The 14784-nt window shown below is 39.3% G+C and overlaps 1 protein-coding gene across 1 annotated transcript in view; it reads left to right on the forward strand.

Moving 5' to 3' along the window:
* The window catches only part of HS3ST3A1 (heparan sulfate-glucosamine 3-sulfotransferase 3A1), a 91906-nt gene extending 77818 nt beyond the window's left edge, over window positions 1-14088 (forward strand). The window contains exon 3 of the mRNA XM_024565151.4: window positions 11406-14088. Coding sequence (XP_024420919.2) covers window positions 11406-12027 — 622 coding nt within the window. The 3' untranslated portion in view covers window positions 12028-14088. The remainder of the gene's footprint in view (window positions 1-11405) is intronic.
* Window positions 14089-14784: the final 696 nt, after the last annotated feature.

Here is a 14784-nt window from a genome sequence, read left to right on the forward strand (position 1 = left end):
GATCTTTTCTCCCTTGAATCTTTTACCACCATTGAGCACTTTTTTCTAAAGTCTAAGGCCAAATTCCCCCTCCTCCATTTGTCAATAGCCTAGTTATTGGGTTATTTTGTTTGTTTTTCTGCATGAATGCCTATGAAATACTTTCTGTATTCAGAAACTCTAAAATATTTGCTGATATTTTTCAAAGTGTGGATCTCTACCACAGTAGAGTAAGGAATGAGGGTGAGGCACCAACAACACAAGATTTGAGGGGCCTCTGACTCCCAGGGCCCTGCCACACTGACTTCTGCATGCAGATATAAAAGCATAATTGCCACTATTTACCTTGATAGAGAAAGAATGTCTTAAACCCAGAGACAGACCCACTGTGGAGAGAGGTATGGCATGTTCCTATCTTTTTCCGGGTGGTTTCTTAGACTCTGATTGGATTACATATTCTGACATTATTAGGTTTGTCTGTGAATTTTAGTTTTTAATGTTGTTAATTTCTTTTTTCTGGATATTTGATATTTTGATAAGACCCTGGGAGAAGCACATTGGTTCCTGAGAGCCAGACACCATTTTAAACCAGAGTTTGGGATAATGTATACAGGGTTAGAAATGATTGTTTAAATCTTATTAATGCATGAGTTCACCCAAAAAGTAAACTTAGAAGGGGAAACTCAGAGGGTGAAGCAACGAGCTTTGTAAGATACTGGTCTAGTTTTGCATTTCCTGGGAGTCCACGAATGAGGTAACTTGTGGGATTGCTTGGGAAACAGTAGAGTCCCACACAAACATAAAGCATTGTTGCTTGAATTTATGACCCAAGATAACTCTAGCCTCTTCCCTTGCAGAACCACTCTTCTCTCTGACCTGGATACAGCTGTATTTTCTACTCTTTTATGAGGTTCCCCAAAATTATCAACCAAGAATCCTTGACTTTCTCTCACCCCCTGGAGTAACAAGGGGCATTGTGTTGTTTTCTTGAAATAAACTTCCTTCCTCTGTCATAAAGCCTGGTGAGAGTAAGAACTATCTCTTTCTCTGTACTTGATAGTTCAGAGATATAGAAGGCGTCCCTCATCACTGGCTCTGGGAGGTATCCCAGCCTTTAAGTTTACTGTGTGACTTATCTCGACAATGGTTTGATTGTTAGAATTGCACTTCTAGATGCAGTCAGTATGAGAGCTGGTTTAAAAGCATAAGTCTTCTTCTTCCACAGAAGCCAAATCAAACAACTAAAGGGAGTTTTCTTTCTAGCTTTACAAGTCACGTTTGAGTGGGGTCCTACATTACAACGCAGGAAGAGAAATATGGATGTGGTTAGGGCTTGGCCCAAGGGAGGCAGGCTGACAGTGGGGCGGGGGCGGTGCAGGGGAGGGTTGCAGCAGCTTCCTCTACTCCAGGCTCCTGCCATTTGGGACCCTTGGGAACTACCTTCATGCTATTGCCATAAAAAGAGCATGTTTTCCCTAGAATTTTCTGCTGCCAAAGGCTTCCCAAAAAGCTTTCAGAAGCAGACACATGGTTTTGTTCGATTGTATAGGCTAAAAAATGTACATGTCTATGGCCCAGATTTATTTATTTGTCAAGGTAAATTACTTCTTTGTTACAACTCAGGGACACCCCTGGCAGCGTGTCCTACTTTTGCAGAAGAAAGCAGCCAAAAAACCATGTCATGCATTTTACCTCCTTGCAACCTTCCAGGCAGGATGGTTTGCACGCTGAGATAAACAGTGAAGGAGTGCTTTTAACACTCACATGTTTTGACAAAAGGCCAAAGATGGTGAATCCCATCATCCAAAAGAACCACTGATGTTTCCTGGGTGCTGGGGAAGCTGAGGAGGTATGTGCTTTAGAGCTGAAAGGACCTGGATTTTCCTTCTGTCCCTTTCACTCATTACTGTGTTTCTTGGGCAAGTCATACTACCTCTAGGAGCTTATTTTTTCATCTGTGAAATTGTGAAATAATTCTAGATTTCACTGTTGTGAGCTGCAGGGAACAATACATCAGATTCTGGGCTATAGTAAATGCTTACTTAGTAAGTATCCATTTGCTTCTGTCTTCATCATGTTCTTAAGGCACCTGAACTTGAATTCTTGGCTGCCCCATATCTGTTTTTGTTAACTTAGTCCTATCCATGAAGTTCATCTTCTAGCTGTGACATCTTATTTTGATGTTTCAGGCACAGAGGGAGCATGGGACACAGATGGTTTCCTTGGTCACTGTCATATCAAATGCAGTGAGATCACTCAACCTGTGAACTCCCTGGTTTTTCTGCTGCCTCCAAGTGCTGGGGAAATGCCAGAATTATCAACCAAGAATCCTCCGTTTGAACTAAGCTCAGGACTTTCTCTTGGTATCCACTATTGGAGCTGCATCCTTTTAAACCTCATTGATTCTGAAGTCAATTCTGTTGATACAGAATTGTTTTGTCTAATGATTTACACAAAATTATTTATTGGATTGGTGGACTCTCACTTCAGAACAGAGCAGTGTGAGTCTGTGCAGAGCTTTAAACTTGACCAAGTCATAATTAATTGGAGTCCTGCACCATACATGGAATCTTAGAGGAGGAAAGTTAACGACATAGCGACATAGAGGACAATAGTCTTACTTGCCTTATGAAGAAAACAAGGCCCAGAAAACTAAAGCGATTTTTTTCAAGATCACACAGCTTCACAGCAAAATTAAGACTGAATCCACATTCCTGTTCCCAGTTTCGAGCTTCCTACTGTGTTATCTTCATGGTGTTATTCATCTGTGCCATGTTTGAGAATTGTTGTTATCAACACAGTGGTTCTGATTCAGTGAGTCGATTTCTCACTCATGCATAGAGACATTTTGGCATTCCTAGGAAATTCGACTAGAATGGCATGTAGCCCCCACCCCAACAAGCACGGGAAAGACCCTGGATAGCAGCTACCTAGCCATGATGTTCTTTACATTTCAGCTCCTTAAATGCATGTGGAATTCTGCAGAATATTATGGTAAACAGTGTAACTATGGTGTGGTACTCATGGAAATAAAGACTGGAAAATATTTGCAAAACCAATAATGATTTATCTTAATTATAATTCTTGGGCAGAAATCTTAACTTTTATAAATTAGCCTCAACCCTACCGAAAGAGAAACTGATATTTCTCTCCTTTTTTAGGGAGAGGGGAACCTTCTTTGTTCTTCAAAACAACTGTTTTGTTGCCTTGGAGTTGTTTTTCATACAATTTCCATCATTTTCCACCTTTAACATGTTGGGCTGTTTCACTTTGTTGCCTTCACAAATCACCTCTCCAGCCACATCAGTTCTCCCTTCGATAGTCCTCCTGTTCTCACCACCCCTTTCTTGCCCACTGTCCACCCTCTAACTCAGGTCACCAGCTTCTCAGGCTCGGCTGATATTAGAAGAGCTTCCTAAAGTATTTCACTACCTGCCATCTGTTCTTGCTTCATTCTTACTTGTACATTATTTCAGATTTAACTTATCACTGACGTTCATCACATCATCTTTTCATTCCAACTTTCTACGATTTTCCAATTCAAGCGAAGTCCTTCATCTACATTCAGCTCAGATCTGGGGTCTTTCAGTACCTTCACAACTACACTCTGGATACCTTTCTCATATTCTCATGTTCACAATCTGTCCAATTTGCTCTAAGCCAACTTCTATATATTCATTCCTATCCTCTTTGCTGACTTTCTCTTATCCAGTGCAATAGAAATCACCTGGCCCTAGGTTTTGGGAGGGCCACCCATTGCCTTCCCAATACTGACTGGGAACTTGCCCATCCATGCCAATGGCCTCTTTGAATCTTACCTTTCTCATCAGAAAAATTGGGGAGCATTTCTACCTTATGTCTCTCATGGTTATAAAGATTAAATGGGAACGTAATTGCTAAACTGCTGTGCAACTATAATGCATCTTTCAGATACCTCTGTGCTTGTGTCCACACCCTAGAGACACATCCCCTGTGATACTGAGGACACCACTGTGCCTACAGTGCCACAAGAGTTCACGGCCCATGTGTGGGATGGGGTGAGACAGCTCCTGATCTCATAGCTCACCTGGGGCAGGGGGAAGTGGCCCCTGAGAAGTCCACTGATCCCAGGCGTGGAAGCTCAGCTCCTCTTCCCTCACAGTCTGAGTTTCCACAAACTGGAGCTGTAGTTGGTTTGGCAAATGCCTTTTTCTGAAATGCATGTTTTTCTTGGAGAATATAAAAAATCAGTCCATTTGTTTTTTACAAGTGTTATAAACGTTTGTTGAAGTATAATCAAAGTCAGAAAAGAATACAAATCCTGGGATACAGCTCAGTGACTCTTCGCAAGGTGGGTACACTGGTGTAACTATACCCCAATTGTGGGCTGGGATGTTTCCGTCCCCCAGAGGCTCTCTATGTCCCTTCCAGGAACTGATTCCCCCAAGAGTGCCCACTGTCCTGACATCTAACACTCTAGATGAGGTTTTGCCTGTTGTTGAACTTTTTATAAGGGAAAGTAGACAGCATATACATTTTTGTGACTGGATTTGTTTGTTAATATTGCGTGTATGGATTTATTCACAGATTTTAGTCATTCATACCAATTCTGTACAGTATTTCATATATATATGAAATTATACATTTATATTAAACATATGTATATATCATAAAAATAGAAGGATATACATATTTGGGTAGCTTGTTTGTGGGGCTATCAGGATTAACTAGGCACATTCGTGAACATACATATGATTTCTAGTGAATGAAGCCCCGGCAGTGAAATTGCTGGGCCATAGTCCATGCACATGTTCCACGTTGGTAGATAGTGCTAAACAGTTCTCGACAGTCACCCTGCTGGCTTGCACTCATGCCAGCAGAGAGCCAGTGGCCCCCGCCCTGGCCCACACCGAGCAGCCTCTGTGGTTCCATGCTGGCCCCTCGGAGGGTGCGTCGTGTCCTGGGATGGCATTCACTGTGCTTCATCTGAGTCTCCCTGGTGGCTATTGAAGTTCAGCACCTTTCCATATGTGTAGTGACCATTTGGTCTCTTGTATCCAGTATATGTTCAAGAAATTTTAGAAATCTTTAACCCTACTAAAAATGATTAAGATATTCTCCTAGGTTTCCTTTCAAATGTTCTTTTTTAAAATTTTACCACTTCTATTCATATCTGCATGCGAGACTAAGATTTATTTTTCTGTGTGAATAACCAGTTGAGCAGACACCACTCATTAAAAGTACAATGGTGTAGGATGTTTTAGGAAGAAGCACCTCCAGAGAGAGCCAGCAGCTGTTGCAGTGGATGGGTAGGTGGGGGAGCAAGAAGACAGAATGAGGGCAGTGGCATCAAGAGAAAGGGCCCGAGTGGGTAAAGGGGATGCAGCACGTGAGGCGGGTTCCTATTTGGTACATGTGCAATCGGTGTGCTGTTGGATGCCATTGAACATTGCCTCCAGGGGGTGCCTCTGACCACAGGGGTGGTGCTGAGGTGGTAGGCTGTTCTCTCTCAGAGGTGGCCTTACTCCTCAGACTGGGGATGGGCGCAGCCCTGGAGACAGATCCGTCCCATCAGCAGTGTGGCTCAAGTAGAAAAAAACGAAATACCTACCAGGTCTGCCATGGTTCCTACTTAGCCATAACATTTCTCACACTGGAAATGGCTGTTTAAATAACTGTGGGCCCATGGAGACTTACCCCAGTGTGACTGATCAGATCCAAAATAAAATCCAAAAGGATAGTGTCTTGAATCAGATGGAAGAATAACCAAACAGTGGCTGTCTTGGCACAACTGTACTATACTTTCTTGGAAAATAATGTATTCCCCTTGAAAACTGAGTTCATCTCTCTCACACCATAAAAAGCCAGTCTCTGTCCTTCCCAAGAACTTGGCTTTGCCCGCTCATGGCTCTCAAATTAGGTATAGTCAGCATGTCATACATAGAAGACCTCAAAAGGACAGGTGTGTGGATGTCCCAGGAACATGGAGGGCCTATCTCCTCTGGCCCTAGTTATCCACACTAGGGTTTCCACACAACATCCAGGAGAATGGGCTTTTCTTGGATGTTGGGAATCTGAACACTGGGCATTGCTTTCTTGAAGACAGGGCTTGGTGTAATCCCTCTAGTAATGGTCCTACCAACGATCCGTTTGCCATCCAGATTTCCCAATACTTGGCTTGATTTTTCTGGTGAGGTGAGTAAACTGAGATTTAAGAGGTTAAATGACTAGCTCATGGTCACTGGGAGTGGGCCAATACAGACCATAAATGTTATCTTCTAATTTCATATAGTTCCACAAAAATCTTACAAATTATTACATTCCCCTTCAATTTAGCAAGAGGAAAGCAAAACCACAGCCTCCACTAGTACCTTGTGCTAGTGTTTAATTATCTTCAAAGCTAAAAAGATTCCTTTGTTTAATTTAATTCTGTGGATGCAATTGGAGTCCTTATCTCCTTGGGGAGTTCTTTTTTTAAAATAAATTATGGTACAATTGACAAAACATAAAATTCACCATCTTAGCCATTATTAAGTGTACAGTTCAGAAGTGTTAAGTACATTTACATTGTTAAACAGTCACTCTTCAGAACCCTTTGAAACTTGAAAAACTAAAACTATACTCAATAAACACTCCTTATTCTCCCCTGCCCCTACCCCAGCCCCTGGCAACAACCACCCTACTTTCTGCATGTATGAATTTGACTTGTGTAGGTACCGCATATCTGTGAAATCATACACTATCTGTCCTTCTGTGACTGGCTTTTTTCACTTAGCATATGTCTGTAAGGCTCATCCGTGTTGTAGCATATGCCAAATAATATCCCACTGTGTGGATATAAACATTTTATTTATCTATCGATCCTCATATGGACACTTAGGTGGCTTATCCCTTTTGGTTATTGTGAATTCTTGTCATGTTTTTTAGGGACAAAGAGCAAATGTGTGCAACCCACCTTGAAATAATCCTTGATTTGCTTGTGAAATCCCTTCTGATCCTTGTCTTCTCCAGAAGAAAATGAATGTGCCTCTAATTTTTCCTTGTAATTTTGGTTTCTACCCATTTACCCAGCCCCCTGCTTATTATAAATGTCTTCCAATTCTTTTTTCTATTTAGTGGTGAAATTGGAATATCCTACACTGTTAGCCAGGAAATTAAAGCCTCCTAAGAGCTATCCTTCCCGTCATCCAATTGAATTTCTCACTCCTCACCCACCCTAAGTTTTTCTGTCTTTAGGCAAACCTCCTACACCTTCTCATTGCACAGACCTTTCTGCTCCCATAGCCTGTCTCCTGTTTCCACAAAGCTCTTATAACACTGGGACAGTTCATTCATCGCACACCTCAGGCCCAAGCCCTCACCCAGAGTAGAGTCACAGTACATACTTCGCTCAGGTACGGAAAGATAATTTCTAAGGTCTTCCTAGCACTTTGAAATACAGTATTCCAAATTACATGTGCATTTGATTTTATGTACTCGATGAGCTCTTTTCTAAACGTTGAAATTCAAATTGCAGGTAGAAAATGAATAAATAAATTAAAAGGGAGATTGCTATTTTAAGAAAACTATGTTAAAGGGATTTATCCAAGAAAAAGAAGATAAAAAATTATGAACAGTAAGATAAGAGCGAACTCACAGTTATTAACAACCACACATAAAACAAAAACAAAAGCAAACTAAGCAAACAACTAGAACAGGAACAGAATCACAGAAATGGAGATCACATGGAGGGTTATCAATAAGGGAGTGGGAGGGGGAGTGAGGGGGGAAAGGTACAGAGAATAAATATAGCATAAATGATAGGTAGAAAATAGACAGGGGGAGGGTAAGAATAGTGTAGGAAATGTAGAAAGCAAAGAACTTATATGCATGACCCATGGACATGAACTAAAGGGAGGGAATGTGGGAGGGAAGGGGTGTGCAGGGCAGAGGGGAGTGAAGGGTGTAAAATGGGACAACTGTAATAGCATAATCAATAAAATATATTTTAAACAATAAAAAATAATAAAATCTGAAGAAAAAAGAAAACTGTTGTGAGTCCTTTTACAAATCAACCATTCTCTGCAATATAAGCTTAATTAAGGATTTATTTATACTATCACTTCATGCTTTTTGAAAAAAGTAGCTTGCAGTCAGTTGGTAGCTAACCCCGACTCCCCGCCCTGCCCCTCCCTATGTTAACCCAGTCAGTTTTTCTCATCCTGGAGGTGACAGTAATTAATGTATTTTTCTTGTGAAATTCTGTTTTAGTTGTTTCCTCCTCTAACTCCCCCTCTTTTGGATAGCTCTTTTCCCTACTCTTTTGAGATCATTTAAAATGTAGTTTCTTTTTTCACAGATATTAGTAGTATTTCCTCTGGCCCAATGTAATCTGCAGCTTTAATCTCTGCTGAAAGGCTGCTGGGGATCTGCCTTCCCCTAGAGACAGAGGCAAGCGAAGCTGAGATCACCAGCCAGGAGTTCCGGAGTGAAGTGTGTTATCTCTATTTTACTGGCCAAAATATGAGGTTGAGGAGTTGAAAGTCAGAGATTCTAAGTAAAGGGGCAAGAATGCTGACTTAAAAAAACAATCAACAGGAGTCCTTCTTATCAATTTAGTGATATTTGATGTTTACCTTGACAGTCCAAACCTTTTTCCCACATTTGATCAAATTTCCTTCTCTGAGATATTCCAACAATTTCTGGATAGATCACTGGCTCATCTTTTAAAATTGTAACCTAAGTTTCCAAAGTAGGTTGGCCCAGCCAATTTCTCAAGGACACAGTGACAACCCTGGGAATGCAGGTCCCACAGTGGCACCCGTGCAGTTCAGAGAGCAGTGGCAATCTGTATCTCCCTTGTGTCACCACTGAACTCTCTATTTAATGTCACCCACGCCTTAAAGTGTACAAGTATATGAGAAACGGAGAATAGGGCATATTTAAAGTTCTTTTGAAATGGACTTGCAGATTTTTTTTTTTAAAAAGAGCCACAGCTATCAGAGATCTAATTATCATTTCCCCCTTCCAAAAAATGTAAAGATAACTTTATTGCAATATCAAATAAAGCAAAAATGGGAGAAAACTTGTACCATTTGCCACAAAGGTTGGAGAATTTGTGCCAGATACAATGCAGATGTTAAGACCAATTCCTGTGATCTCTGAGACAAACTTCAAAGGAATACATTTGGGATGTTGGGGAAATAGAAATGGAAAAGTTATTCATAAAACATAACTGGCCACTAGTCATTATTTTTTGAACCTGGATGTAAGGCACATGAGATTTATGTTACAGGTCTTTGTATTTTGGTGTAGTGTTTGAAATTTTTATAATATACAGCTAAGAAATAATGGAGGTAGGACAAAATTATAGGAAGTCAACAAAGGTAAACTCACATAACACAAAGTACAAGTTTTTATTACAAAGGCAAAATAGAAATTAATAACAAAATTCCAAAAATAAAACCCAGCTAATCAACCATTAGAATCAAAAATAAAATAAAGGATCAATCATAGAAAATGCCTGGGCCAAAAAGGATATAACACATGCAAAATGCGATTCCTAAATATTCATGAAGTTATGAAAATGGCAACAGTCCATGTAAAAACTTGTGGAATTCGACTAAGTCTGTACTTTAGGGGAAATTAGTAGCCTCAAAATACTTTTATTACCTGAGAAGAGAGATTCAAAATAAATGAACAAAGCACTCATTTAAGTAAATTGGAAGAATAAAAAAGCATAAGTAGAAAAAGAATAAAGAGGACATTAAAGAGCTAAAAGGGAAATCAGCAAATTAAAAAAGATAATCTAACCGAGAAAGCAGAAGGAGAGGCAGGAAACACAAAATAATGATTGAAAATAACTTCAACTCCACAACTGGGCAATTTTTAGAAAAATATTCATTGTCAAAATTTATACAAGATGAGCAGAGTATCGAAACAACAACAACAACTACAACCAGTAACTGTAAAAGCAACTGACAAGGGATGTGAAGATCCTAGTTGCTTTGCGCCCCTCACCTCTAGAAAGTGCCAGTATTCGATGGCTTTGCAGGTGGCACCCATCAACCTTCAAAAAAATAATTTGAAAATTACTTTGCTACTCCAACTTTATGAAGATATAGAATAATATGAAACATTTCTTGGCTCATTTTGTTTGTAGAATAATTCATATTTTAACAATTAATTAAGCTATTAATCATAAGAAAAACTACAGAAGCATCTCATTAATGAATATAGATTTTTTAAAAACCCAAACAAAATAAAGATGAATCAAATCCAGGCTATGTTAAAACAATAATATGCTGTGATCAAAGAGAGCTTATTTCCGGAATAGAAGTGAATCCTATATAGTGATATTTATAAGTTTGATTTTTCTTATCAGTGGATCGAAAGACAAAACACATTTAGTCATTGTAAATTCCCAAAGTACATTTATTTTAATATTGATTTGAGCAACATCTATTTCTTGTAAAACTTGAAATTGGAAAAACAGTGACTTACCATTAAAAATATTAAAAAATAAATTGTGGATTTAATGGCAGTGCACTTCAGTTAAAAGGGTAAATAGATTTTATCTGTCTGGCTCATGCATTTGGCTGGCCCACACCCATCTGTTCTCAGTAAGAAAGCATATTTGAACTGGGTAACAATATCTACTCTATCAAGATTCCAATGGGATTTTTTTTTTAGCAACACAAAGTAATTCTATCATTCATCAAGAAGAATAAACAGACAAGACCCATCAAGAATGTTTTGAACAATAGAGAGTATTTACTTTGGCGTACATAATAATATACTGTAACATAATAATATTGTAATTGGGCCAATGTAGAGAGGAACCAAGATATTCAGAATATTGTAATAATGGCATTTCAAATTATTAGATAAAAGATGGATTATTTAATAAGCCTTGTTTGTTATAGGAAAATTCTGGAATTAAAAAGACAAATATTTTGTATAATATGCTATGGTATTATGTTAAATATAATTGCTTTGTTTGTAAGAAAACTAGAAAAAGTGTTCAAGATATTTTAATGCAATCTCATAGCGGTATAATTGTGTTTATTACAATATTCTAATTCACCTAAAGGATATTATCAAGGTTAGTTTTTTATAGCATTGTGGGTTCATAATAAGAAATAAAAATTACATAGCACTTATTCGATTCTGTGCCAGGCACTTTTCTAAGCTATTGAGGTATATTAACTCACTGAATCATCACAACAATCGTATGAGATCGATATTATTATTATTTCCCATTAACCACACGAGGCATCAGAAGTGCAGAGTGTTTATGCAACTTGTCCGCAGCTGCATATCTAGTAAGTGGGAGAGATGGCATTGCAACTCCGCCAGTCTGGCTCCAGAATACATATCCACTCCCTCTTCTGGGAATGAGCTGTCTGTGCAACCCTGGAGTTGTCGCTCAGTCTTCAGGCTCTAACTTGCCTTTTTTCTTTCCTCAGGGACCTGATGCCCCGAACCCTGGATGGGCAGATCACCATGGAGAAGACGCCCAGTTACTTTGTCACCCGGGAGGCCCCTGCGCGCATCTCGGCCATGTCCAAGGACACCAAGCTCATCGTGGTGGTGCGGGACCCGGTGACCAGAGCCATCTCGGACTACACACAGACGCTCTCCAAGCGGCCCGACATCCCCACCTTCGAGAGCTTGACGTTCAAAAACAGAACCACGGGCCTCATCGACACGTCGTGGAGCGCCATCCAGATCGGCATCTATGCCAAGCACCTGGAGCACTGGCTGCGCCACTTCCCCATCGGCCAGATGCTCTTCGTGAGCGGGGAGCGGCTCATCAGCGACCCGGCCGGGGAGCTGGGCCGCGTGCAGGACTTCCTGGGCCTCAAGAGGATCATCACCGACAAGCACTTCTATTTCAACAAGACCAAGGGCTTCCCCTGCCTGAAGAAGGCGGAGGGCAGCAGCAAACCCCACTGCCTGGGCAAGACCAAGGGCAGGACCCACCCCGAGATCGACCGCGAGGTGGTGCAGAGACTGCGCGACTTCTACCGGCCTTTCAATCTCAAGTTCTACCAGATGACCGGGCATGACTTTGGCTGGGATGGATAACAATATAATTTAAAAAGAAAAAAATCAAATATAATATATTTTTTTACCAATCAGTAGAGAAGAGACAGGTTAATATTTGTGCTGAAAATATTTCTTTGAGTAGTTTTTTCAATGAATGTTAAGAGATTGTTCTCACCTCGGTCCCCATGTTTCTGTTTAACTTACACCAAACATTTGGATAAACAAAAAAGGAAAACTTTACTCATCTAAATACTTCCAATTTTTAATTTTTATTTTATGTTTTATGTGCATAATTAAAAAGTAAGAGCATCAGTTGCCATTAAAACTTTTAAGGGGATTCTGAGGGTAGATCGATCTCTTCCTCTGTCGTATGAGGCCCAGATAAAGTTGATATCTAGCCTTCTGCATTTCTCCCTTTAATTTTTTCTTGTGCCATTTTTTTCTTAAACTGTTTCCCAATTAATAATGCTGTGTGGTTGTACACCACTTGAGTTATCACAGCGCTTTCAATTAAAACATGTTTTTAAATTCTTATACTACTATGTGGTATAAGAACATGGTATGTGGAGATTATAGTCCCCATTTTACAGATAAGGAAATTGAGTCTCAGGGAGGTTAAATAGCTTATTGTAGGGCCAGATTGTGAATCTTGGACAAAATCCCACCTTCCACATGTTACTTATTTCATGCCACTTTTTCTAGGAGAATGGGAAATAAGACCTCTGTGCCTTTAAAACTGGTTAGGGAGGTTGGAAAAAATGCTCTGCGTGGGACAGAGGGGGTTTCCTATTGGCTAGCCCTCTGGCACTCAGCGCACTACAGAGTGTGCTCCTGGAAACCACTTGGACCTGGGCACAACATCTTCTGAGAGCCAATCTCGGCTTGATTGTAGTAGAGAGAAATGACTGGATTCTTGTATGGAGAACAAGGGAGACAGGCACACTGGCAACAGGACTAGGTGTGGTAGGAGCACAACTTACCTATTTGTTGTTTTGCCTATTTCTTTTAATTAAGAAAAACCCATTCCCTATAACAGCTTACAAGTATGAATCTCATTTTTATTTATCTCTTTTTAACAAAGAAAATCTGCTTCCCCTTGTGATGTCTCATTTCTAACCTTGGATTTAGTACTAAAAATATATCAATATACATCTTTTACACTGCCCTTATTTTTCATGGGTGGAGGCCTGTCACCTTTGACACTTTATTTTTCCCCATCTCCTTTTCATTCCTATTATAACCTAGTATTCATTAATATTTGGAAAATATTCTCAGAAATGCAGATGGGGGTGAAAAGGTGGTTTTTCCTCTTCACCCATCTGTTTCTGCCCATCCCCCATTTAAATAGCTCAAATTAATCAATTGTTTATTAAAAAGATTCCTCTCTGAGTGGGCATTAACGAGATTAGCATTAATGGGAATTAAATTGGTTTAGAGAGGAGCACATATGCACAAAATACATAAAACATGTATAATTAGTCTGTCAGCAACATTTTATTACAGGTTTAAACCCAAGAGGAAACTGTCTCTTATCTCAAGGAACTTTTCTATATCTGCCAAAATTTAAAGGACCACTCTAGTATTCTAAAATAATATTCTTTTTCTACTCCAATATTGTCAATCATACAAAACTAAAGTTGTTTTAAATATGCAGTACAACTGTGCATTTGCCACAGAAGCTGCATCAGGTGAAGTAAATATTTCTTGAGAAGATTAACACAGGATTTAAATGAAGGAAAAATATTTAAATTTCTAGATATTCCATTATTGCTCCAATTCTTTGACTCTATTGTTAATTCCCACTTTCAGGAGTTAAGTAAACCCCAAATCCAGGTTCTTTTTTCCAGTTGATTTCCTTCCCTTTCATGCCCTCAATTTGCCAATGCTACAGCTTGTTTTTGTTCTAGAATTGTCACTACCAGCAACAAGATATCCACTTTGAATTCTTTTCATCTTTTTACTTAACTCGTTTTGTTTATGCTTTCGATTCTTTTATAAGCATTTGCTTGACATTATGCAAAAGTAGTTTGCACAAGGAAACAATTGTGTTCGGCAATCTTCATCTTTTTTGTGTTAAGAAATAATAAAAAAAACAGAATTGAGTGCAAAGAATCTCTTCTTGGATGTAGATTGTTTGTTCATATTTTTTTTGAAATGGATGATTGAACAGCACTCCAGGAAAACCTTCTAAGATTTCATAGAGGTGTTAAAAGTTATAGATCCCAGAAAAAAAAATGTATCAAGATCTAGAGTCAGTATAGTGTTTCCTCCAGAACAGGATTTTCCATTTCTGCCTCGATGTGGTATTTACTCCTGCCATGCATGGACTTGACCTCAGATTTCTTTGTTCATGTAGCTACACTAAGTAAGAAATGTTGTTACTGATTTGAACATCTTAGCCATCCTTCCCTGTCTCTGTGTGCTCCGCAGCCATGCCTGCTGGCCTCCTTAACTCTTCTTAAGACTGAAGAGTTGTCTCCAGAGAACAACCGGAGTCCACAACTTCATTCTTCACAGTTTACGTTTGAAGCGATGTCTACTCTGTGTAAACTCTCCACACAACTTAGCAACATTTAAGGAAAATTAATTTTATTTTAATAACCTGGGATTAATAAGCTTCTAGAAAATTGATGTTAATTATTCTAGGAGCATTAACCCCACTCTAAGTTTCCTATTTTCAAGGTCTTTAAAGTTAGAATAAACCTCAATGGTAATTTGGATCACATCCCCATTTGGCATTCGAATTCTTTCTTTAACTGGGCACTGAAAACATTGATGTGTCTATAAATTCTTAAC

Source organism: Desmodus rotundus, chromosome 9, assembly GCF_022682495.2.
Source record: "Desmodus rotundus isolate HL8 chromosome 9, HLdesRot8A.1, whole genome shotgun sequence".
NCBI lineage: Eukaryota > Metazoa > Chordata > Mammalia > Chiroptera > Phyllostomidae > Desmodus > Desmodus rotundus.